This window comes from Myxine glutinosa, chromosome 13, assembly GCF_964187855.1.
Source record: "Myxine glutinosa chromosome 13, kmMyxGlut1.1, whole genome shotgun sequence".
Lineage (NCBI taxonomy): Eukaryota > Metazoa > Chordata > Myxini > Myxiniformes > Myxinidae > Myxine > Myxine glutinosa.
This window is the reverse complement of record NC_136273.1, coordinates 74,439,155-74,464,649: the sequence shown is the minus strand read 5'-3', so window position 1 is coordinate 74,464,649 and position 25,495 is coordinate 74,439,155. Positions and strand designations below refer to the sequence as shown.

The window sequence follows — 25,495 nt, the reverse complement described above, 5'->3', positions numbered from 1 at the left end:
TGCAAAAAAGCACCGAAAGGACTCTCAGACTGCGAGAAACAAGATTCTGTGGGCTTTCATGTGTCTTTCACTGAGGAGAGGCTTCCGTCTGGCCACTCTGCCATAAAGCCTAGATCGGTGGAGTGTTGCAGTGATGGTTGTCCTTTTGGAAGTTTCTCCCATCTCCACACAGGATCTCTGGAGCTCAGCCAGAGTGACCATCGGGTTCTTGGTCACTTCTCTTACCCTTCCCTTCTCTTACCAAGGCCCTTCTCCCCCGATTGCTCAGTATGGCCGGGCGGCCAGCTCTAGGAAGAGTCCTGGTTGTTCCAAACTTCTTCCATTTAAGAATTATGGAGGCCACTGTGCTCTTGGGAACCTTCAATGCAGCAGAATATTTTTGTAGGCTTCCCCAGATCTGTGCCTCGACACAATCCTGTCTCTGAGGTCTGCAGACAGTTCCTTCGACCTCATGGCATGGTTTTTGCTCTGATATGCATCGTCAGCTGCGAGACCTTATATAGACAGGTGTGTGCCTTTCCAAATCATGTCCAATCAATTGAATTTACCACAGGTGGACTCCAATCAAGGTGTAGAAACATCTCAAAGATTAGCAAGAGAAATGGGAGGCACCTGAGCTAAATTTCAAGTGTCATAGCAAAGGGTCTGAATACTTATGTCAATGTGATAGGATATGAATACTTATGTCAATGTGATATTTCAGTTTTTTCTTTTTAATAAATTTGCAAAACTTTCTAAAATGCTGTTTTCTCTTTGTCATTATGGGGGTATTGAGTGTAGATTGATGAGGGAAGAAATGAATTTAAACGATTTCAGCATAAGGCTGCAACATAACAAAATGTGAAAAAGTGAAGGGGTCTGAATACTTTCTGAATGCACTGTATATATATATATATATATATATATATATATATATATATATATATATATATATTATATATATAATATATATAATATATATATATATATATATATATATATATATATATATATATATATATATATATATAATATATATACAGTGAAACCTTGACGTACGAGTGCACCAACTTACGAGTTTTCCGAGATACGAGCCGTCGCTCGGTCGATTTTTTGCTTTGTGATGCGAGCCGAGATCTGAGTTACGAGCGAGCGAGCTTGGATATGAAACACGTCATCGTCGAAAAACATGAGCGAGGTGTGCGTGTTGTCGACTTGGCGAGGCAGTACGATCGTAGTACTTCTACGATATGTACGATTTTGAAGCAGAAGGAGTCGATAAAGGCTATAACGCCAGCCAAGGTCGTTAAGATTATTTCAAAGCTCCGGACCTCTGTCCATCAAGAGATGGAGAAGTTGTTTGTGTGGTTGACGGAAAAGCAGCTCGCAGGAGATACCGTGACCGAGAGCATCATCTGTGAGAAGGCACGAGACATTTACGGGGATTTGGTGCAGCAGACGGCGGGAACATCAACGGACGAGGCATCGGAAGAGTCATTCAAAGCCAGTCGGGGATGGTTTGATAATTTTAAGAAGAGGACCGGCATTCACTCCGTCGTCAGGCATGGTGAGGCAGCAAGCTCGGATGTGAAGGCAGCTGAAGATTTTATTATAACTCTCGCCGAACTGATAGAAACCGAAGGATACATCCCCCAGCAAATCTTCAACTGTGACGAGGCAGGGCTCTTCTGGAAAAAGATGCCGAGGAGGACATATAACGGCAGAGGAGAAGAGCATGCCAGGCCACAACCTGTTCAGAGTGCCGGCGATAGCTCGCCTTCTCTTTGTGGAAGACATGGTGAGATCCTTAACATCCAACAACTAATGGGACGCAAACGGGGCGCCCAGTTTAGCGGCACACACATTGATGAATCACCCTGCCTGTGAAACACCGACATGACAGGTTATAGCTGGGTCGGGATTCAAACCCAGGCTGGACAGTTTAGAGTCAAGTGTGCGTACCTCCAGTCCAGGCCATCCTGCCAACTTGTATGCTGCATACAGGTGAAATATTAAGCGCGAGATATTTATATATATATATTTCAAAAAAAATTGGTGTGGTTTTTGGGGGGCTGGAACGGATTAATAGCATTTCAATTCATTTCAATGGGGAAATTTAATTTGAGAAACGAGCAAATTGAGTTACGAGCTCGGTCACAGAACGAATTAAACTCGTAAGTCAAGGTTTCACTGTATATATATTGTTACGGAACGCAACGTCGGCCTATGGTTCCCCTTTGAGGGGGGATTAGTCCCCTCGTCTGTGACAGACCGACATGGTCCCTGAAGCTGCACCGCTACCTCCAGAAAGGCCGGTGAGCAGCTTCGTTCGCGACCGCGGATAAGATGTTAATTTGCCGAGCGGATGGCAGCCGCGGCCCGAACCGTTAACAATGACTAGACCCGATTCTCAAACGTTGGCCAAATCGTGCCACAGGTATTCAATGGGGAAAAGACAAAGACGACAGATGTGAAGAAGAAGAAGACAAAAAGGGTTTGCAATACGACTATAATTTATTACTATTATTTACAACCAAAAGAAACCAAGGAGGAGGAAGGATAATAAAATAAAGACAGAAGGAATCAAGGAGACACAGTGCAACGCTAGCTTACCTACAGTCTTAATTAATACCCCAGGACAAGACACACAAAACGGACGACAATCAAACTCACACAAATGGGGAAATGAAGGCAGGAACGATTGGCTGGAAGGAGGGGAAGGTCCAAGTGGTCCACAGAGCTGGAAGGATGCGGGTGGTGGGTGTGATCCCGGCTCGAGTTGAGCAGCCGCCGACTCTCCCCAATCGTCTCTGCACGGCGACGTGGCTTCTTGGCCGCAACTGTCGTCACCGCCGTCGACGCTCCAAGCTGCGGTTTGTTCACAAGCTGCGGTGGACTCTTTTGTGCGTCTCTCTCTGAAGCTCGTCTCACCTCCTCTGGACTTATCTCAGGCGCATCTCTCTTGGACTCAGAACTCATCTGGCGTGGGGAGCGTCCCGCTGCGGGTTATATAGGCCCCGCCCTTCAACCTTTTCGAACCTCCCTGATCGCTCTTCCTCCGCCCTCTCAAGCCAAACCCCTTTGGCTGGGTTGGTTGAGCGGGGCCGACTCACTCCTCCCCTCTATGACGAGGTGGAGACACGCCTTTCTTCTCCGAGCCGGAGCACATGGCAATGGCGGCGAATGCAGTTGGCAATCGAGGCTTTAGGAATGGGAATGAAAGGGAATCTACTCTATTTGAATTAGGTGCAATGGAGTATTAATTAATGGAAGACAAAGCCTTAACCTAATACACAGAATATGGAAATAACTACCAACAAGCAGGAAATCTATGATTGGCTAACGCGATTGTATATGACCTAACTAAGGGACGCCCTTTGACCTTTATACACAACTGGAGGAAGGAGGGTGATATTTTTACAACAATAAAAAACACAATTCTCATTTCCACTATATATATATATATATATATATATATATATATATATATATATATATATATATATATATATATATATATATATAGGAATCAGGCGTGTCGAAAGCCAACACGGACCCCAAGGCAAATAACCTCAGGGCCCCCACCCTCACCCTTTTATAACTTTTTAAGGAACTTTCTTTCATGAAAAACAAAAAACTTAAAAAATAGAAATGGTCACTTTTATTTAGCCGTATGAGCAAAAATAAAGTATATAGCGGGACGTTTGGACCGATCGAGTCAATTTGCACCCTCAACAGTTGAACACTATTTCTCCATAAGATTGGCAAAAAATATACGTGAGAAGATGGTTAATAATTTTGTTTGGACAAACCGGATGTTAACCCATTTCTTTGCAACGCATATTTCTGGTAAATAACCATTTTCTGTAAGGTTTGAAACTGTACCATTAACAACGGTAAATGTTGTTTCGTTTCCGGCAAGAAAGAAAAATCAGCTTCTGGGTTTAAATGTAACGATGAAGAAATGAGGATGATCCGATGAGGGGTTTCACTGTACTGTTTTTAAAAAATTACAGGAGCAGCTCTGGCCCTTCAACGGACCCCGGGGAACGAGGCAGCGCCCCCTCCCCCCCCCCCCCATGACTCCCCCGGCCGGAATGTAAGAAACATAGAAATCTTTAGGGCGAGCACACAGCCACTTCAGGAAAACTGCTTTCAGATTTTATTGTCTTTGAAACTTGAGACCACCCAGATGGTCCCTCAATGGTCTAAACTCGAAAGAGATCGAAATCCCAACCATGACAAATCTGAACTACAGACGAGGTAGTGAAGCAGTTTCCAATTCATTCTTTGCAAAAACTGAAGTCGAAACTGAATGAGAGGACATATTGTTACGCAACGATGCAATATTATTTGGCAGCAAAGCCTCGCGATTGTTTGCATATTGAACGCCAATTTCATTGTGGTTGTCCTTCTGGAAGTTTCTCCCATCTCCACACAGGATCTCTGGAGCTCAGCCAGAGTGACCATCGGGTTCTTGGTCACCTCTCTTACCAAGGCCCTTCTCCCCCGATTGCTCAGTTTGGCCGGGCGTTCAGCTCTAGGAAGAGTCCTGGTTGTTCCAAACTTCTTCCATTTAAGAATTATGGAGGCCACTGTGCTCTTGGGAACCTTCAATGCAGCAGAAATTTTTTTGTAGGCTTCCTCAGATCTGTGCCTCGACACAATCCTGTCTCTGAGCTCTGCAGGCAGTTCCTTCGACCTCATGGCTTTGTTTTTGCTCTGAAATGCATTGCCAGCTGTGAGACCTTATACAGACAGGTGTGTGCCTTTCCAAATCATGTCCAATCAATTGAATTTACCACAGGTGGACTCCAATCAAGGTGTAGAAACATCTCAAAGATGATCAAGAGAAATGGGAGGCACCTGAGCTAAATTTATAGTGTCATAGCATAGGGTCTGAATACTTGTGTCAATGTGATATTTCAGTTTTTTTTTATTTTTAAATTTGCAAAACTTTCTAAAAGCCTGTTTTGTCTTTGTTATTATGGGGGTGTAGATTGATGAGTGTAGATATTACACTATTGAGTGTAATAAACTATTGAGTGTATTACACACTATTATTACACTACTATTGAGTGTAGATTGATGAGGGAAAAAATGAATTTAAACGATTTCAGCATAAGGCTGCAACATAACAAAATGTGAAAAAAGTGAAGGGGTCTAAATACTTTCTGAATGCACTGTATTTATATACTGCCCTATTTTCATGCAAATAACCTGCTGGCTATACATTAAATTAGTTCCAAAAAATTCCAACTGCGGGGTATACGTGTGCGTGCGAACGCGTGCATTATATGGCACGTGGCATAGCCATAAGGGGCCAAGTTAAATGATCAAGGAGATACAAAGACTTTTTTTTTTTTTGGCAATTTTAATTGTGATGGCTTTAATTACAATTCTTTCGCACATTTTACCTACACATACATATCTAATTACAAAGCTATTTAAGGTAATGGAAAGTCATCTTCCGTAAAGCCCACAAAATCCTCGTCTTCTGTGTTGCTGTGAAACAGCTGAAGCAGCTCAAATTCTGAATGTGTGGGGGTGTGTTCAGTTGTTATGTTTCTTGGAGAGTGCTCGCAGAATGGCTTAAGCACTTAAGTAAGCACTCAATTCAAAACCGTTGATGAGGAACGCCTGGCTTGGCAAGCGCTAGATAGCTGCTTGGAAACTAAACGCATCCCATGTCTGTCGCAATCCATGTCATCATCACTCTCACCCTCTTCTTCTCCAGAAATCACATGTTCATGACAAATTGTTCGTCAACAAAACCGTGAAACTTTTGTGTTTTCTCTTATTAGTACTGACAGCAGCCATTGTACAACAGGGACTTAAGGTATGGAAAATTTTGTGGAATGGTATAAAATTCAGACCTCAGGGTTTAATATTGCAACAGCCTACATTTATAATTTATGAGCACAGCGTTGTTTTTGGTCGTATCGATACTGGAAACCATGCTGGTTTTCGAACACATCGGTACAATAAACTTTAATTATTATAACAAGCCTTTGTCAAGATAGTCATTTAAATGAGATATCCATTCAAGATAACCTCAGGAGACCGGAGGTTATGTTTTCACCCATGTCTGTTTGTCTGTCTGTTTGTTTGTGAGCAGGATATCTCAAAAAGTTGTGGACAGATTTGGACAAAACTTGTTTGTTGTGTGTTAGGTGTGTTAGTTGTGGGTGTTTGGTGTGTGACAAGGGTGAATTGATTAGACTTTGGTGAAGATCCGGATCGGATAATTTTTAAAGTGATTCTTCAACACTGAGAGAATGGGCCAAAAACGATATATAGCACGATATTTCAAAAGTTGTGGACAGATTATGACACAACTAGATGATTTGGTTGATAAAAAGACATGCGGATTAGATTTTGGTTCAGGTCCAAATCCAGATCGGACCTATCGGTGGATACAAAACACAAGAAATATGTCGTGCATAGCATGATACTTGCAAAATCCCTGAAATAAGTTGTTGGCCGATGACCTCAAAAATAATTGATGGTTGAATTCAGTGACCTGGTATGCAAATCATCTTAAAATTTCAGGTCAGATGAAAATTGAGGATTTTATAAATTTGGCCGATGCTGACATCAAAAATACTTGGTGGTTGAATTCAGTTTCCAGATATGCAAATCCTCTTAAAATTTCAAGTCAATCGGATGAAAATTGAGGATTTTAGAAATTCGACAAAGGCCATTGGCCTATGTTGACCTATTGACCTTTTGACCCCAAAAACAATAGGCTTCTTGCTTATGACCAACTCCACCATTTTGTGAAGTTTCGTGAATATCGGTTGAAAATTGTGACCTGTAGGCGACTGACATAAATAAATACAGACAGACAGAGAATAACGCACAAGACCAACCAATATACTTTTTAAAAATTTCGATTTTCGCAAGTAATAACCTGATCAGCGTGGTGGAGGTATGCACTCCACCGAGTGCTATTCCAGTTATTTCTCGTTTACTTTGTTTATATTACATGTACAATATTTTTCTTTAGTTCCAATTTGCATTTCACTTTTTAACACTAGTGGCGTGGCCTCAGTGCTGGGATGTGCATAATCCACTAATGCTGTCATTGAAGCTTCTTTGTGGTAGGCCTCCAATGTGCACTCTGATTTGTTCCAAACATATTTCTTTCATGATATGGTTTAATACTGATCAAGTTTTCATTTTCCAAGTTACACAGTTAACAAAGCATAGGAGCCTTTCATCCCATCTCGCCAATACAAAGTCCCCTATCAGCCCTCGTGATTATAAAAACAATGCTGATTAACCTGTGTTGGTTTGTCATGGTGGGGTCGAAGTAGGAGGTGGAGGTGGAGATACTTTTTGTATTCGCTCTTGTTTCACTTTTACTACTTGGTTGTTCAACATGTCTGACTCTGCTCATTGTCTTCACTTCCCTGTTCTCTATTAAATACCATTCCGTAATGTCCTTTATTTCTGTAGTTTCTTTAATAGTTCGTGTTACAATAAGTAATTCCCATTCTTGTTATATTTTGTTGAGGAAAGCTTGTGAATTACCCTGCTTTTTTGATACAACATTCATAAATTGCCCTGCTTGCTTCTTTAATTTATTGCATCCTTTGAACAGGAAGGCATGGTGCGCTGTGACACTGCAGTGGGCACACCTGATTACATCTCTCCAGAGGTGCTGAAATCCCAAGGTGGCGATGGCTATTATGGCCGCGAGTGTGACTGGTGGTCTGTAGGCGTGTTTCTCTATGAAATGCTTGTTGGTGAGTAGCTGCAATTTATTAATTCAGTCATAAAGCCATAACAAGAACGAACGACTTGAGAAATCGTATTAATGATGTTTGTAGGTGATACGCCATTCTATGCTGACTCCTTGGTTGGCACCTACAGCAAGATAATGGACCATAAAACGGCACTAAGTTTCCCAGATGACGTGGAGATGTCTAAAGACGCCAAGAACCTCATCTGTGCATTCCTTACAGATCGGTATGCAATGATTTGTTTTGAGCCCAACCTTGTGGGTGGTATGGCTGGGGTCATTTGTGCAATGGTTAGGGTATCTGTCTGCCTCTCGTCATTAGGGAGGTGCGTTTGGGGAAACACGGTGTTGGTGAGATCAAGAAACATTCCTTCTTCAAAAATGACCAGTGGAACTGGGACAGCATCAGGGAGAGTAAGTAGATGATAACAATTCTTTATTTTGGCTTAAAAAAGCCGTGTGTGCGTGCGTGAGTGCGTGCGTGTGTGCGCGCGCGTGCCATAGCTGGACAGACAAATGCTAGAGGTTCCTAGAGAGTCTCTCCTTCATTCTCAGCCATTTCTAACCGGAAAAATTACTTTTAATCATGCCAACATTTTGCTACTTTTAATCATGATCTAATTTAACAAAAAAAATCTAAATGTGTTTGAACAATTCTTTCATTAACTAGAACGGGACTCGGTACAGCACTTACATCTGCCAGGCTGAACAGTTTATGTTTTGTATCCCACTGATAGGCCGGATCTGGATCCGGACCTTAACCAAAATCTAAAAGCCTTGTTCTTTCTCGTCACCTACCCCAACTCATCTACCAAGTTCCATCCGAATCTGTCCATAACATTTTGAGATATTCTGCTGACAGACAGACAAACAAAGAAACGAGCAGGTCATTTTTAGCTCTTACCTGACACTCGATCTTGTATACAAACAAATAAAAAGGTGAAAATATAACCTCCGTACACCTTCAGTGGCGGAGGTAATATGTCTTGGAATACGACATGATGGGACTTTCAAGTAAATTGGATAACTGAAGCACTTCCGCATTCGAACTTCTTTTTTTTTTGTCAAATTTGCCGGTGTTGCATGAAAACTTGGTGGGTCAAAAGACCGAGAAACGGCACCTAGATACATCGGTGCAAGTTGTCCTGAAGTTATTATGAGTCAACCATAGTGTAGTTAATATTAAGATGTAGAGCAGACCAGGCAGAGCTGGTAAGTTCTCTCTGAAGGTCATTGTCACAGGCTAGATGGCTGAGGGGAGTGTGCATATATCTAGGCTATATTGGCAGCCCATCACCTGAGACAGCACGAGAATGCCATGTAAAGGTATGTCAGGTTATCATATTTGAATGCACTTTTGATTGGGGATATTGAATAATGGCCTACTTGTCCTTTCTGTCACTGTATGAATGAATGAATGATCGTTTTAAGGCCATTTTCCCTGCTAGAGCGGGGGTTAGCCTTGCGGGCCCCATGACAATCATGGTTCCCTGTTTGAGGCAATGTTTTTTATGGCCGGATGCCCTTCCTGACGCCAACCCTTGGTCACGCTCTTACGATGCGCAGGGATACGGTGTACCTATTCTGAATCCGGGTACACACCGTGATCATTCATCCTAGCAAGCTGGTACTCAATTTGCCAACCTCGGAAGGATGATAGGCTGAGTCCAACCCCCTTGGCATTAATTCAGTGATCGACCGGGATTCAAACCCAGGATCCTAGGATCCCCGGCCGCCACCCTAACCGCTAAGCCAACACCAGGCTTTATACTGTGTTGTGTTGTGTTGTTATTATACTGTGTGGGTATAATAACATTAGTCTGAAGATTGTCACACTTTGTGCCAAGGAAATGTGTTCATAACCTGAATCTATGAAATCTTTTTTTCTTTTTCTCTTTTTGGCCATTTAATGTAGGTTTTATCATAGCAATAACTACATTCTGCATTGCTTGATTTCCCCCCCAAATGTCATCCCTCTTGCAGCAGTAGCTCCAGTGGTTCCAGAGCTCAGTGGGGACACAGACACCAGCAATTTTGATGAAATCGAGGAAGACAAGACTGAGGAGGAAACGTTTCCTGTCCCAAAGGCCTTCGTGGGAAACCAGCTTCCCTTTGTGGGCTTTACCTACTACAGTGACTGCCAGTGCGTTCAACTCAATGTTTAGGAGGTTGAAAGTTTTGCTAGTTGGGGTTATGCAATGTACTATAGTTTCCCTGTTTTGTAAAAAAAACAAAAAAAAACAAAATATTCGGTAAAACCTGAGCACCATTGGTGACGTTTGAAGTTCTCTGCCTTTCTGAAATTGGCGTATTATCATTTTAGCAAAAGTGTTTTTGTCTTTGCTTTTATTTTTATTTTTTTAGCCTACTATGAATTTACAATTGGTCACTCTGGCTTTGACAGAAATGCAAATTTTTATTACGGACTCTAGGCATCAAACAAACAGTTCCTAATGGAGCACCTCACCACCATTCGAGCATTTAAATTGCATCAGATGTGGCAATAAATGTGAATTGTTGCTCCCATCTCACTGGCTCGATGACAGAAGACGGCTTTTGCATTTTTTCCACCTCCATCCCTATCCCATTAAGAATCCCGTGTGGGCGCGGGCAACTTGCCTGTGGTTTCAAACTGCGGAGTGAGGTTGCATTCCCTATCATCTTTGCCCTGCTGTCTCATGCCCATTTACCTTTTTGGTCTTGGATGCCGAAATTTTGCAAGTGTGGAAAAGCTGATTTTTGAGCGGATCGGCGAGATGGGACCCGAGACAAATTTTGAATGGAAATTTGCTTGGACGTCAACTATTGTGATGGAAAGCATAACCACTCGATCCAGGTGTTGTCCACTTCCAAAAAGGGCAAATGTGCTTCCATAGCCTTCAAAATGTATAGTCCTTTCGATGGGAATTTTGATGATTACAAAAAAAAGGAAACCAATTTGTTTTATTTTATTTTTATTGTCGTTTTATCAAATATCTTTGAAGACTTTTAGCGAGGTTCTTCTCAATTTGTCAAAGGGAAGGTGAGTTGCTAAGAATGAAGCAGGAAGGGTGAAACCACAAAAAGCTATATCTTAAGATAATTGCAGTAATTTAATTAGCCTGCAGGTGTTTTTTTAAATTTTTATGTTGGAGGTTCCAGGCACGGACTGTATAGCCCTCATCGAGGCCAGCCTCAAGTAAAAGAGAAAATAGTGTATGATGAATAGTGTATGGTGTTTGTTTGCGAGAAAGAGAGATTGAAGCTAGCCCAGTAGCTATCTATAGTTTGGGTAAGACCAGCAATCCTGACACGTAGAGTGTAAGATGGTTCCGGGCACACTTTAACGCTCATAAGTCAGAACGGTAGTACTACCCTGAGTGGCTGCTGTCCACAACCTACTACCTAAAATTTGGTGCATCGAAACGGAATTGTGTTTGCAGAATTGGAGAAATTACCAGGAAATAAAAATTCTGTTTGCAGGTATATTTAACGCCATTTTGTGGATGACATTTTTCAAATCCTTCTTGTGGAGACATGATGCATATTTTGATATGTTGGGTTTTTACATTTCTCTATTTGCACACATCTGATATGCTTTCGTTCTGCTCCTCTTCTTCTCTCACAGACTATTGCGTTACAGAAGTAACGGTGATGCAAGCCAAAGTATCATTAACGCACCTCTTGAGAGTAGCGAGGTGAGAGGCCGTCATTAATTCGGAACTTGAATGAAGCGAGTCCGAATTGAACAAAGAAAGCTGTATGGCCTTCATGTTTACCTCTGCCACCAAAGGTGGACGGAGGTAATGTTTTCAATCCCTGTTTGTTTGTTTGTCTGTCTGTTATTGAACAGGATATCTCAGTTATTGACTGATTCAGACGGAACTTGGTGGACAGGTTGGGTGTGTGACCAGGACAAATTCATTAGATTTTGGTGAAGATCCAGATCCGGATACGAGGATATTTATGACTCCGCTGACGCAGTCACCTGAGGCATTGTTTTTGGGATGTCCGAATGTCTATCCGTGCGTCAATGAAAGGTTTTTGTTGCAGCGATAACTTAAGAACGGCTAAAGGGATTCAAGTCAAACTTGGTACAAGTATATATATTTATGTAACTATGAACTGAGTCGACTATGGGATCAAGAGGTCCAAAGGTCAGAGGTTGTGTTAGGTAAAAATTACTTTACCATGCTAACTTGTGAACCAGTGATGGGATTTTGACCAAACTTGGTATAAGTGTATAATATGATGGAAAGATGAACTGGCTAGATTTCTGCATCATGAGGTCAAAGGTCAGATGTCATGTCAGGTAAAAATGTGATACTTGAGAACAGCTGAAAGGATTTTAATCAAACCTGGTGCAAGTATGTATAATGATGTAATAATGTGGTAGGAGGCATATCGGTCGATGTTGCGATGTCGATTTTATCTAGTTAAGTGATTCTTCACCATTGGCAGATGGGGCCAAAATGATATATAGCATGATATCTCGATGTTGTGGAGGGATTCAGACGAAAATAGGTGGATGAGTTTCGAAGGTGACAAGAACAAGCCGATTTGATTTGTTTCAGGTCTGGATGCAGATCCGGCCGATCAGTGGGATACAAAACGTAAACTCTGCAGCCTGGCGGATGTGTGCGCTCTAAGTGTTGTTCTAGTTTGTAACTGCATTTGGTGCTTGAATATGCTCAACCCACAATGTTAGGAATTTGTACAAAATGCTGATTACAGCAGCGCAATTTGTAAAGGGTTGTAGTGCAGCCTCATTTGTCTCATGGAACCTAGTTTGTAGCTTAACAATTTTTTTGAATCGCCTTTTATATGATTTGTATATAAACATTAAACCTATATGTTCATGCTTTCTGCAGGCTTGAGGATTTTGTTTCGATATGCTCTGGATGTTTTTATGACTACTCATCCGTGCAAAATTTATTCCTGACCTGTTTTTAATTTTTTTAATTTAACAATCCAGCAATGTATTCTGGATTTTGTTGTCTGTTACAGTAAATTTGTAACGAGTGGCTGTATAATGATAAATCTTGTCCTATTTATTTATTTTTGCTAAAGGTGGCCAATTTGAACAAGAAAATCAAACAACTTGAGGAACAGCTGCAAATTGAGATGCACTCCAAAGATGACATTGAACAGAAATGCAGGTTTGTGTGGTTATCCTTTTCGAGCTTGCTTGTTGGAGGGGAAGGGGAAAATAGTGTGACGATTGATTTTTCAGGCCAACAGAGAGAGATGCATTAAATGTTTTCTGTTATTTCATGTGACTGTGTGGTTACTATAGGAAGATGAGCATTTAGCTGGAATCTTCTTCAGTGCAGTTTTGCCCAACTTTGGAAGCCGGTTAGGGTGCCGGCTTTGGAAGGTGCTTGTTTGAAAGAAAGAAAAAAACCGTTTCAGTTTTTAAAAACCAGTGCTAAAAGCTGTTGGTCTTTCGTGTTCCATTGAAACTACTTGGCTCTAAATCCAGCTGAAGGTCTGTTACAAATGTGCAGGGCAATTGGCAAGGTATATTTTCACAAAGATCGGTTCGTCCTGAATCGCATTCCTCACCAGTAATGCTTTTGGTAAAGCAGTGTGCACAAAATCTCGGAGATGAAGGTAGAAACGTAACCCGAAACGATGTGCATTACCTCTTTTGATCATACCATTCTGGAATAGATCTGGTAACCAGGGGAAGAAACAATCTGATTTGTCAGGGTGCTCCAAACTTTGAAAATTATCTATGTATCGGTAAAGAAGCGAGGGTTATAATAATTAGAGGCCGATTATCTTTACAAGTCTGGGGAGTATCATGACAAGTCGAGAAACGTTTCTCGGCACAAACCAATCCTTGATCTCTCCGTTCTGACGCACTGACGCAGGGTACTCGATTGATGTTGGCAGGAATTTACAATTTGCTTAGGATGCCGGTGATTACTCACTCTTCATCAAATATACCGTGGGATATTTGACTACCCCCAATGACCAGTGCTGGCAGACTGGTCCGTTTAATGGATGGCAAACACGTTTATGCGTCGCCATGCCTGCCAAACACCACAGGATGACAGTTTATGGCTGGGTTGGGATTAGAGGTGAGTGTGCGTACCTTCAGGTGTGGGCTATCCTGCCAGCCTGAAGAAGGTGCACGTTTTCAGGATCTGGATTGGTCTCCAATTTGTGTTCGATAATAATTGATTGATTGATTATAACTGCGCACACCAAATTAGTCAATACCTGTGGCAATTAAACGTCACAGGTAATAAACAAGTTTACAAGAATATGACCCATCTGAAGATAGAAGATCGATCCATGTTTACCTCAATATTGTTGGCTGTTCGATGATAACATGTACAAAAAGAGAACAATTATATGTTAATTTGTTGCACCTTCATCAAGAGTTCACGGACGTGTTACGGATGTGTTAGAATGTAACGTCAATATGTCATTAAAATGATTGTTGTTTTTGATTTTTTTTAAAGTAAATTGTTGTGTCAATCCTTGTCAGTGTTTTGCACTCTATCATCTATCTACTTAAATAGGAGGCGGTCTGTCTGTACCGTTTCCTATCTTCTCTTTCACCACTGAGCACATCGTCTGATCTTTGTGGACATAATTAACAATGTCTTGCAATTGGGCTTATGGGGTCATCTATAATCACTTCAAACTTTTCCTTTGATTTTGTTTGGTCCAATCAAAAGTCGGTTTTCATAAAAGTGTTTGCCGTTCCGGATGATGTGACTTTGTGGTGGTTTGTGCTTCAAGTCCAACCTTCACGAGGTTGTTGTTCTTCTTCTATGGGACTCACGTCCTATCAAACCCGACACCATTATATTACCCTTCCATGTTGGGTTTATCTGCTAATTATTATTAGCTTATCTGGAATTGAATTCCAGATAGGGTATTGTCATCGTGCACAGATGGTCCATTCGTGGCCTGTTTTGACTTCGGTCAAAGCTCTGGGCAGAACCAGCTGAAATTTGGTAGCAAGGTTCTGCTCCTGACTGGTAACGAGGATTGCAAAGCTCGTTCCAGTCACATGACTTTAAGTCTGTCAGCACACAGACATATAACGACACACACACACACACGCACGCACGCACGCACGCATACGCACGCATACGCACGCACACACACACACATACGCACACGCACACACACATACACACATACACACACACGCACACACACACACATACACACATACACACACACACATACACACACACACACTCACACACATATACATACATATACACATACACACATACATACACATACACACACATATAATTGTACAGTATCGGTTGTTCCTAAACTTAAATATAAATAATTTAAAGGATTGTTGTAAATGATGTTAATTTCACAACATCCCATATTCAACTTTATTTAAATTATAAACCTCAAACATAGTTTCTCCACCGAAAGCAAGAACCTTAACCTGTACGCAATTGACACACACACACACACACACACACACACACACACACACACACACACACACACACACACACACACACACACACACACACACACACACACACACATGACTGTATATCCCAGTGAGGGGTGCTTTCAACCTAAGTGAGACACAGAGCCGAGCTGCAGTGCACAGTTTGACTGGTTATATTTGTTCATCCAGTGGAGAAATTGATGAAGTGCAATGCACGTGGAACATGATCCAGAGAAAGTTGGTTTGAATGAAGAGAAGTTTTGACAGAAGTAAAATTGAGGGTAGGGTAAATAAACCTCGGCAAATTTTCTACCTCGTTCAAACTTATTTTTCTGATGAAAAGGTAAAATTGTCACTTTTATGTTTAGTTTTTATTTTTGTATTCTTAATCGTGGCAATAACAGCCAAAGTTGCGCTGTTCAGCAGCTGTACGTAAACCACTGGAAAATACTTTGGCTTGCACAAAGATAAGGAACTAATAGGATTATTTTGGGATTTGAGGGGGAGTTTAACAACTTTCAGTCAACAGCGATTTCTCTTCCAAGGGCATAGAGAAAAATGTTGCACTCGCTGCAAATAGCACTATTTTGGTGGTGGTTTGTGTGCAGCCTGTGGGTTCTGGTTGCATCACTTTCTGGGGGCATGGCTTTGCCGCTGATGCTCTATTACCAATCCACTGATGCTCATTTTGCCAACCTCGGAAGGATGTCAGGCATAATCCAACATCATAACAGGAGCTCAAACTCAAGACCGCAAGATCTCAAGCCAACCACCTTAACCGTTAAGCCAACACCAGGCTGCACAAAGGACGAAGATCTTTATCTTTGGATAGTTTTACTGGCACAGGTGCATTCCTTCATGCTTGGGGATGGAGGGGGAGACATAGAGCTACCCTTGTAATGCAACAAAATGTCAAGTTTACTTTAAGGAAAGTTGCTTGTTGTGAAATGAAATTATGTGACTTGCCCTTTTAAGTGGCAACATTTCCTTTTTTTCTTTATTTTATTTTCTCATGGCAAGTACATTGTTGCGCTATATTCCAAGCTCTGTTTCTCTACCAGCCTCAAACCTTCCCAGCTCTGCTTTTCTTATTCTCCAGAAGTTCAAATTTGAGGTTGGAGAAGCTGATGAAGGACGTTGATAATGAGGTAGGGCAAGTTTTGTTTTAATCCAAAGCAATATCTATACAATTGTTTTGGTTTTTTTTTTTTTTTTTTTGTTAATAAGCATATTTTATGGGGGTGGGGGCTGTATGTTTACTTTCTCATGACTACATTCAGATGGCCACTCGGAAAGACCTCGAGAGCCAAGGTCGTGTAATGGAGAGAGATAGGGCCCTCTTACAACACAAGCTCACAGAGCAGCAGCGCAGGGCTGACACTGAGAGTGAAAAGCGTCGTAATGTTGAAAACGAAGGTACGTGAACTTTGATAGATTTTATTTTTGTATTCCTGGCCAATGGTGCTTCGAATTGCTGAGGCCGGTATCGTACGTGAATTCTTGTATACAAACTCAGGGTTTGGTGGAAGCTTGTACAAGGTAGTTCTACAAGGCAGTATCCCACCGTTAGATAGACTGGAAGAACCATGGCCTATGGCTACGGTTTTTTAACACAGCCCTTGAAAGTCCTGGAAAAATGAAAATGCATTTCCTGACACTGGAAAGTCCTGGGACATCCAGCCAAGTCCTTGAAACTCCTGGGAAATCGAGAATATTGCACAAATGCCAGGCTCTCCTGTTGAAATAATTAATTCTGCCGCTCTCTTCATTTTAACCTCCCCCAGGGATTTACCATTTAAATTCTCGCCAGTGAAATGGTTTTTCAGCCGGTCCGACAACAGTCAATAGATTGATCCATGGTGCTTATTTAACTGCTACATTATTCCTGAGTTGGTCCCCTTTAATGTTCTTCGATTTTGATTCTATCTGCCCCTAATTGCATGCTCATGGCCTCTGGCGTTTATCCATTTTATATATATATATATATATATATATATATTTGAGGACCTCTGGGACAGTGTTAAATAGTGTAGTATCTGCCAAGTAAATAAGTGCGCAGAAAACATAAAGGGTGGTGAATGCTTTGGTTTTGCACCATGAGCTGTGCATGCGGTGAGTTTATAGGTGAGCGGAAACAACCCCACGTGTAAAAGAAGGGTTTACTGTATTCAGAAAATCCACCTCGTGTGGAGAGCATAATTTGTTGACTTCAAAATTTATAAATAAATAAACAACAAAGAATACACAATGAATGAATGACACAAATGCACTTGTCCGCGGAGATGCAAGTGGTCCTCGGTCATGTGTAGCTATCGTGCTGTGAAGCAGGAACCTCGCTGATGCATTATATAAAAAAAAATAACCACCTTTAGAGGCCATTTTTCCCCGCAAAGCGGGGGTTGGCCTTTTTCGGGAACCGTGGTTGTTGTTGTTTTTTGGTCCCCTTTTTGAAGCAATGTTTTACGGCCGGATGCCCTTCTTGACGCCAACCCTTTTTGCCGCCTTTAACGACAACCTGGGAATTACCAGTGAACTGGTACTCAATTAGCCGACCTCGGAAGGATGACAGGCTGAGTCAACCCCCCTGGCGTTAATTCAGCGATCTACTGGGATTCGAACCCAGGATCCTAGGATCTTAAGCCGGCACCCTAGCCGCTAGCCCAACACCAGGGTTAACACCAGGGCTGTTCGCAATTGATTCTTTACTGTTTTTGTTTTTAATATGCTATTGCTTTCGTCTCACAGTTACTTTGTTGTACATTTTAGGCCATTTTGGCGCATAAGCATAAGGGTGCTACAGTATTTATAGGACGACTTTATAATATCCAGTGAAATGCTACAATGGTGTTCACACTGTTCTCTCCAAGCATATGCATCTCTCATAGTATTTTAAATAATGCTCAACTAAACAGTCACTGTGGCCTCGCTGTTTCTTATGCCTGTTGTCCAATGTAGGAAACTAAGCTGGGTTGGGCCACCACTCAATGCAGATTTGCCTTTCCTCTATGAAATGTCATAAACTTGTCCTTTATGATACTTTATGAATTTTCACCAGATATCATATTGGCTCTCAACGTAGAACCTTGCTCGAGTTGTCAACGTGACCCCTTTCACACACTGGGCATTCAATGTTGAAGTAGGCTGCTCTGGAGAGCTATTTAGAGTAGATCAGCGTGAAGACACACATGCACACACTGATTGTAATAGCCTATTCCCGTCCCTTCAGAAATTGCATTCGTGGAGATGAAAAGGTGATTTACGAGACCTTCTTTAATCACCGCGATTGTTTACGTAACGATAACACGATCTGACTCGCACGGAATTTAACATGACAGCTGTGCAAAAGCTCAACCTGGCATTTTATGATTGCCAGAGTAACCAGAATATTACCCACATGTGAACAATGGGAGTGAGTCGGTCTGAGCGAGAATTTGAAGACATAAAACGTTTATTCACGGGAAAAGAAAGAAGGAAATGGTTGAGCTCAAACAAAGTAAGCCCTATTTTAGACCATGTGTTTAATCTAATTCCCTTCCATTGACCTTACACCTTTTATAATAAGCCTCGTATCTTGGTAAATATGCAAACAATACAAAGGAAAGGTTTGATGTGATGATTGGATGGAGTTTGCAGGTAAGGCCCTCTCTTTGGCTTGATGTGCCATACGCTAGCTTTGGTCTTCCATGCGGACTGGCGTTTCCACACACACGATGGGCTTGAGGTGGGTCAGAGCACAGGGGCACGACCCGCAGTTGTCTGTCATTTCCAGGCTGAATAACCTGCTGAAGGACTTCTATGGAATCGTTTTATTGGATCTCTGGTGGAATTTGCCATGGCGCAGAGTGTACTCTGGAATGACTCTTTGGCTGCTTCGGGCCACGTAATTAAACCTGTCCCCCATGACGTCTCTCATCTCCCTCATTGGCTAGTAAAGTATGAGAGTGGCCAAGTTTAAATCCCATTGGCCTCTTGTTTGAAACTTAATGTGCTGTGCGTTGGTTCTGCTAAGTTCAAGAAATTGCTTGAAGTGACATACATCAAGCCAATAAATTGCTGAAAGCCAACCCAGATGAAAATCTCTCCCGGTGATGCTAAATGATTCTTGGGAATCAAAAGGACCCCGATGGAGCCACGTTACGTCACCGGGTTATCGGCATTATCTGGTGTTATCCGCGTTGAACAGTTTGAGACTTTCCTAATGTGATACCACCCGTTGATGTCGGCCGTTGATGTCGGCCGTGAACACTCAAGTTTCAGTTGACCCCTCTTGATTTCAGGCCCAGGTATTCATGGATGATGACGAAACCAATGCTTTGACAAATTCCAAGTTTTCTGGATATTTAGGTGATGTTAGCTTATCTATTCCATAATTGGATTCCTGAACCTGGCATGCATGTAAAATTTTAATAATTGAAAGAAACACTGAATGAGTACCCTCTTTCTAGAACCATCCTCGTATACTGTCTTTTCCCATCCCCTGTCATGACTGGAAGGTCAGTCAAAACCCAGCAAGCTCATTATTGATCTTCAGGAAGGGGGGTAATCTGCTCTACAAGTGACCACACATTGTTGTGGACCCCTAGTGCATTGACAACTTTGCCGCCACTCTCCCATCAATTAATTATCATTGTTACCTGTTGTTCTCTCGTTTGGAGTATGAAGGAAGAGTCTCTGGGAATTTTATATTAAATAAAAATTCATTTCTTAAATTGGTAATGTATTGGTCTCGTATTATTTATTTATTTACTTATTTACTTGATTGTTTTCTTTCTGATATTCCACTGATCCCTTAAAATTTGGACTTTTTTCACAATAGACGCCAGAGAAAACTTACTCCCGAGTGTTGGGTGGGATCATGGCCTTATTGGGACCCATCAAATAGAAATTAAGACATAGTTTGCCTTCAATCCTGAAGTCCATTAATTTTAAGAGTAGAGCAATATAGATACAAGCTGAAGTTGTTTGGTCTTGTTTGTCACATTTCCAGGCCAATTTAGTTTCAATATCATGTGTTGATTGGCTATAGGAGTGTAATGCACTCATGTGATGTTTCACAGTCAGTGTCCTGAGAGAACAACTGGAGGAGCTAAAACGTAGGAGCCAGAACTCGCAAGCTTTTGGAGAACGACTTGGACAACTGCAGAAACAGGTAAGAGAGGTTCCCTCATCCTGCAATACCATACCCACTCACATTTGATTGTCTTGTGCTTTGCTCTATCTTGCTATGCCACTTGTCATTTGTCCTTGTGGACTTCATTATTCTACCTCACCGGCAGCTAGATGAAGCTAATGCCCGCGTTCGCTCTGAGGCGGACTCTGCGGTTCGCCTTCGAAAGAGCCAGGCTGAGATGGGAAAGACCTTGTCTCAGCTGGAGGCAACAGGGCGGGAGATGCAAGAGCGAAATCGGCAACTGGAGAACTCCAGGGTTCAGCAGGAGCAGGAGATGCTGATGCTGCAGTCTATGCAGGAGTCCGAACGACGTGAATGCAAACGGGGATTGGACATGATCACAGAACTCCGAGGTAGAACCAACACCCGTCTGCGTGGATCTTTATTGTGTGGTTTCCCCATGTGGCTTTTGGACCATCTTCAATGTTGTTTGGATTCTGTATATCATACCCATCTGTATTTTGTTAACTCCCTCTGAAGAGCAGCTTAGTTTTTGGAGTGGTTAAAGACTTTAAAGTTTAGCAGTTGCTACAATTTGTTAATTGTGTGACTAAGGAATGCCATTGGGCTATTCCTGAATCTTGTGGTTTTGCATTTTAACTCGGTTCGTTGTTTTGAGTTTCGTAGCTGATAGCCGCTATTAGATCGGTCGGCAGATATCAAGTGGTGAAGTTTGGAATGTGGAAGCAATCTCGCGAAGGAACAACAAAGTTGTTCACATCTCTTCTCGAGTGACTCTAGGCCACAGTCATGTAAAGCATCCAAGTAACTATGGTAGTTGGGGCAAAGAATAAGTTTACAAGCCCTTTTCTGAACAAATTCGGCAGCATTACATTGCTACTTTGCGATTCTGCTCGACCACATAGGAGCCCCAAATTCCAATATGGACAAAAGATGTGAAAATATGTGAAAATGGTTACCTGATCATTGCTTGGGAGGGAATGGTATTTTGACTTCCGAATCATATGTAAACGACTCTTAGCTCTTTTAACAATAGGACTGATGTGTGCATCCCATTTAAAATCTCCCTGGATGAAGGTCCCCAACAGTTTAATGATTACGATTTTGAATTACAACATCATTCAATGACATGTTGGAAATGACGTGTTGGAGTGTTTTGTTTTGAGCGAATCACATCCTTTTTGGGGTTGAGACACTTGCCATTATCTGCAGACTAGTTATAAAATTCGTGAACGACTTCATACTCTTCCAACTTGACCATGTTATGGTTGGATACTCGGTCACAACACAAATCTCCTTGCTTTCATTTGTAATTTCCTACCCAGTATCATTCTTGGCCTTTGGAGTGGGGAGTGGGGATTCAGCAGTGATGATTTGTTTTGCAGTAAATGAATATTGAAGCAATACGTTCTTTTCGGTATATCCACAAAAGCAATTGGAATATCACCAACAAATCGAAGAAAGGTCTCGCTATCTGCCATGATCTGTCCTGGGAAAACCACATTTCCAAGCTGGCCTGCAAATCCAGTTGCCGACTGGGCATTCTCCGTCGTGCGAAGTCATTCCTTGGCACACCTGAGCTCCTCACCACATACAAGGCTTTCATCCGCAGGTCAATGGAATTCTGCTCGCCCCTCTGGGCTGGTGCTCCTGCCTCACACCTAGCTCGGCTTCACGCTGTTGAAACCAAATCTTTCAGAATCATTGGAATCTCCCGTGATGAAGCTGATTGTGAGGGCCTTTCACTCACTCATTGCCGGCAGGTTGGTGGTCTTTGTCTTCTACCGACTCCTATCCGGCCTAGCTCCCCCAGTTCTATCTGTGCTCTGTCCCCCAAATATTCCTACAGGTCACACAAGATCTGCCAGCAACGCTCTTATGATGAAATTTCCAAAATCAAGGCTCTTTGCTCACCTTCACCCTTTCATTCCTCTTTACTCCCGCCTCTGGAACAAACTCCCTCACTCTCTTCAATCCCACTTCTCCCTCCAGGTCTTTAAAACCTGTTCACCACCATCTCTTATCTTCCCCCATCCAAAACCTTGATCTTTTCTACCCCCGTTGATTCACCCCAGATCACCTTTTAAGAAATACCCGACTTCTTTCCTGGAAGTCCTAGCATGTGTTTTATGCCTCTCTCATCCCCCCTCCCCCCTTTCCTTATGTCTCCTCCCCCCAAGCCCTCTCCCTCCCACAGATCTCCCGATGTCCCTGTTCTCTGCTGTTGTACTTGTGTGCTTCCCTCTCTCTCCCCATCTTATCTGCCGCTCTCTTTATTGTATGTTTTGTGTGTCGTTTTTTTTTTTTGTGATTAATGTTAGCTCTTACACGAGCCTCGATCTTGTATGCAAAAAAAAACCAAAAAAAAAACCACGATCGGTGTGAAACGACATGCATTGGAGCCTGTTTGATGGGGTCCGGCGATATATCGGTATTATTTTTCACATTTATTATACCAGTATTGCAAATTTTAATATAAATCTGTACCAATAGCGAAAAAACAAAATCGGTATATCCACAAAAAAAAATTGGAATATCACCAACAAATCGAAGAAAGGTGTTTACAATACATTATTTAACTGATGCTTTGATGTACTCAGTACGCCTGGACCAGTGGAACGAATGACGTCAATATGTGCTTGGCCAGGAAGTAGGATATAACTTTTAATCTCAGCATTGTACAAATGATCACATTTTCCTTTGTCCTCGTGGCTGTTTCCACAGCATTTGGTTATTACCTCCGCCACCAAAGGTGGATGGAGGTTATGTTTTCACCCCTGTCGGTCTGTCCGTTTGTGAACAAGATATTTCAAAACGTTGTGGACGGATTTGGACGAAATTTGGCAGAGATGTAGCGTATGTGACACCGACGAAATGATTCGATTTTGGTGAAGATCCGTATTCGGATCCGGCTACTCGAATTTTTAAAAGTGATTCTTCACAATTGGAAGATGGGGCCAAAAACTATACATAGCAGGATATCTCAAAAAGTTATGGATGGATTTGGACGAAACTTCTTGGTCAGGTTGTGTGTGTGACAAGGAAGAATCGATTCAATTTTGCTGAAAATCCGGATCCGGATCCAGCTAGTAGAATTTTTAAAGTGATTCTTCACCATTGAGTGATATGGCCAACCAGGCAGAGGTCTCTACTGAGTGCTGTTCAAGTTTTATAAGAATTGGGTGTGCTTTAGAAGGCTTGTGCCGATTGCCGATAGCAATACTGTGCGTATTGTCATTGCGTATGGCAATTTCGGGCACTGAGCTAGGAATTATCTAGCTGAGCTGAGCTAGAATTGAGCAAGGAATTAGGAGCTAGAAATTGCCCTGCAAGAATTAAGTAAGCGAAGGACAAAACGGAACCTCTTTTTACTCTTTATCAACCAAATTCTCTATTGTACAAAAACATTTGCCATCATTTGTAAAGATAGAGTGCATGATGTATGCCATGAATGACCGTGTGTCAATGATGTGTATGTTTTGTATGAATATGGAATGGACCACTATGGGTTTTTGGAACCAGTGTTTAAAAAAAAAAAAAGAAAAAAAAAAAAGATGCTAAGAATAATAATAATAATTTAAAAATATATAAATATGTATACATATAGAGTATACCGATATGAGCCCACCGATATATCGATACGGGGTGACAGCTTACTGTTGGACAATCTGTGGCTGCAGGTCACCTAGCTGCTTTGGAAACTGACCATGAAGCCATCAAGGCGACTCTGAATCATGCAGAGGCTGAAAAATGTCGTTTACAAGATAGCCTCACCGAAGTAGAGAAGGTGACTTCATGAAGTCTCCTGACATCTTTTTAGTTCCTTGAACTCTGAAGCTCAACCTTGACACCTCAAGGTTTTCTCTACTTCCTACTCTTGTAACTTGACCTTTTGTTTTTCTTTGCCTTCTCCAGCACCAACTCTTGGTGAGTGAAAATGACTTGTCTTGCCTTCCTGCTGATGGTTGAACCTTGTCCTGGAATTTTGCTGCAGGATAAGAACAGCCTGGAGGTCGAACTGAACTACAAACTGAGGAGTCTGCAGCAGGTCTTGCAGCAGCAGCAAACTGAGCACACGGCTACGAAAGCTCTGCTTGAAGACCAGCATGAAGGAGCTCGATCTCAGGCTGTTGGAGGTATGTATGTTATGCTCCTACTTTTGTGTGGAAGCAGCAATACATTTCATGGATGAGGTGCAAATTTTGGTTTTCTTCTCACCTTCCATCACCACATAGAGGTCGAACAAAAACTGCATGAGGAGCGGCAGGTGTGTCGGCAAGCTGCAACTCAGCTGGTGGAGACTGAGAAACGCTGCTTGCTTCTTGACTTTGACCTGCGGCAGGCCATGCAGCGGATTGAGCAAGTGGCACGGCAAAAAGAGGTCTTTGAGGAGGAGGTGAGGCTGAGTTTCATTTTTGTTTGACTTCATCACACGATGGCACTGTTGCTGCCTTTTCACTATAAATTGAGGTCATATGGTTGAAGATGAATATTACATCCCATATTACATGTGTTTTAAAGGACGATTATGGTTCAAGCACAGTCCTTGAAACTCATTGAATGCCCTGTAGAAATGAGAAAGCATTTTCCAGGATTGGAAAGTCCTAGGAAAATTGTCCAAGTCCATGAAACTCCGAGAAAATCGAGAAAATTGCTGCAAATATACACTAGAGCAAAGTCGATTGCACACATTTCAAATCCAATTTCCCACCTAAAGCAAACTTGAAAGATGAAAAAAGTTATTTCAGGAATGACCCAATATCAGATTTTGAGTTAACACATTTTTTTCCCCCATCTTGACCCCTGTGACCCCAAGTCTCCACCCCCTGGGGCAATGAGGCATGAACCTTTCTTGTTTTATTTTAAAAGTATTGGGATAAAAATCTACTGTGTCCTAGATAATAATCTAGTTTGAAGCCTGGTGTTGGCTTAGCGGTTCGGGTGCCGGCTTGGGATCCTGGAATCCTGGGTTCGAATCCCGGTCGATCGCTGAATTAACACCAGGGCAATTGACTCAGCCTGTCATCCTTCCGAGGTCGGCAAATTGAGTACCAGTTCACTGGTAATTCCTTGTGTGTTGCAAGAGGCGACTAACAGGGTTGGCGGCAGGAAGGGCATCCGGCCATAAAACATTGCTTCAAAAGGGGACCACGGTGCCCCAAAAAAGACCAACCCCCGCCCTGCGGGGAAAAATGGCCTCTAAAGGTGGTTCTGT

General features: G+C 42.1%; 1 protein-coding gene across 2 annotated transcripts in view; it reads left to right on the top strand.

The window, feature by feature from the left end:
- The window catches only part of LOC137412123 (rho-associated protein kinase 2), a 79,108-nt gene that overhangs the window by 11,535 nt on the left and 42,078 nt on the right, over window positions 1–25,495 (top strand). Inside the window, exons 8-20 of one of the 2 annotated variants that reach the window (XM_068097389.2) lie at window positions 7,586–7,730; window positions 7,815–7,953; window positions 8,049–8,140; window positions 9,710–9,869; window positions 11,334–11,403; window positions 12,776–12,864; window positions 16,249–16,297; window positions 16,430–16,565; window positions 20,207–20,298; window positions 20,426–20,672; window positions 23,961–24,067; window positions 24,275–24,416; window positions 24,516–24,676. In XM_068097389.2, the coding sequence (XP_067953490.2) occupies window positions 7,586–7,730; window positions 7,815–7,953; window positions 8,049–8,140; window positions 9,710–9,869; window positions 11,334–11,403; window positions 12,776–12,864; window positions 16,249–16,297; window positions 16,430–16,565; window positions 20,207–20,298; window positions 20,426–20,672; window positions 23,961–24,067; window positions 24,275–24,416; window positions 24,516–24,676 (1,629 nt within the window). The remainder of the gene's footprint in view (window positions 1–7,585; window positions 7,731–7,814; window positions 7,954–8,048; window positions 8,141–9,709; window positions 9,870–11,333; window positions 11,404–12,775; window positions 12,865–16,248; window positions 16,298–16,429; window positions 16,566–20,206; window positions 20,299–20,425; window positions 20,673–23,960; window positions 24,068–24,274; window positions 24,417–24,515; window positions 24,677–25,495) is intronic. The other variant, XM_068097391.2, reaches the window with a different exon arrangement.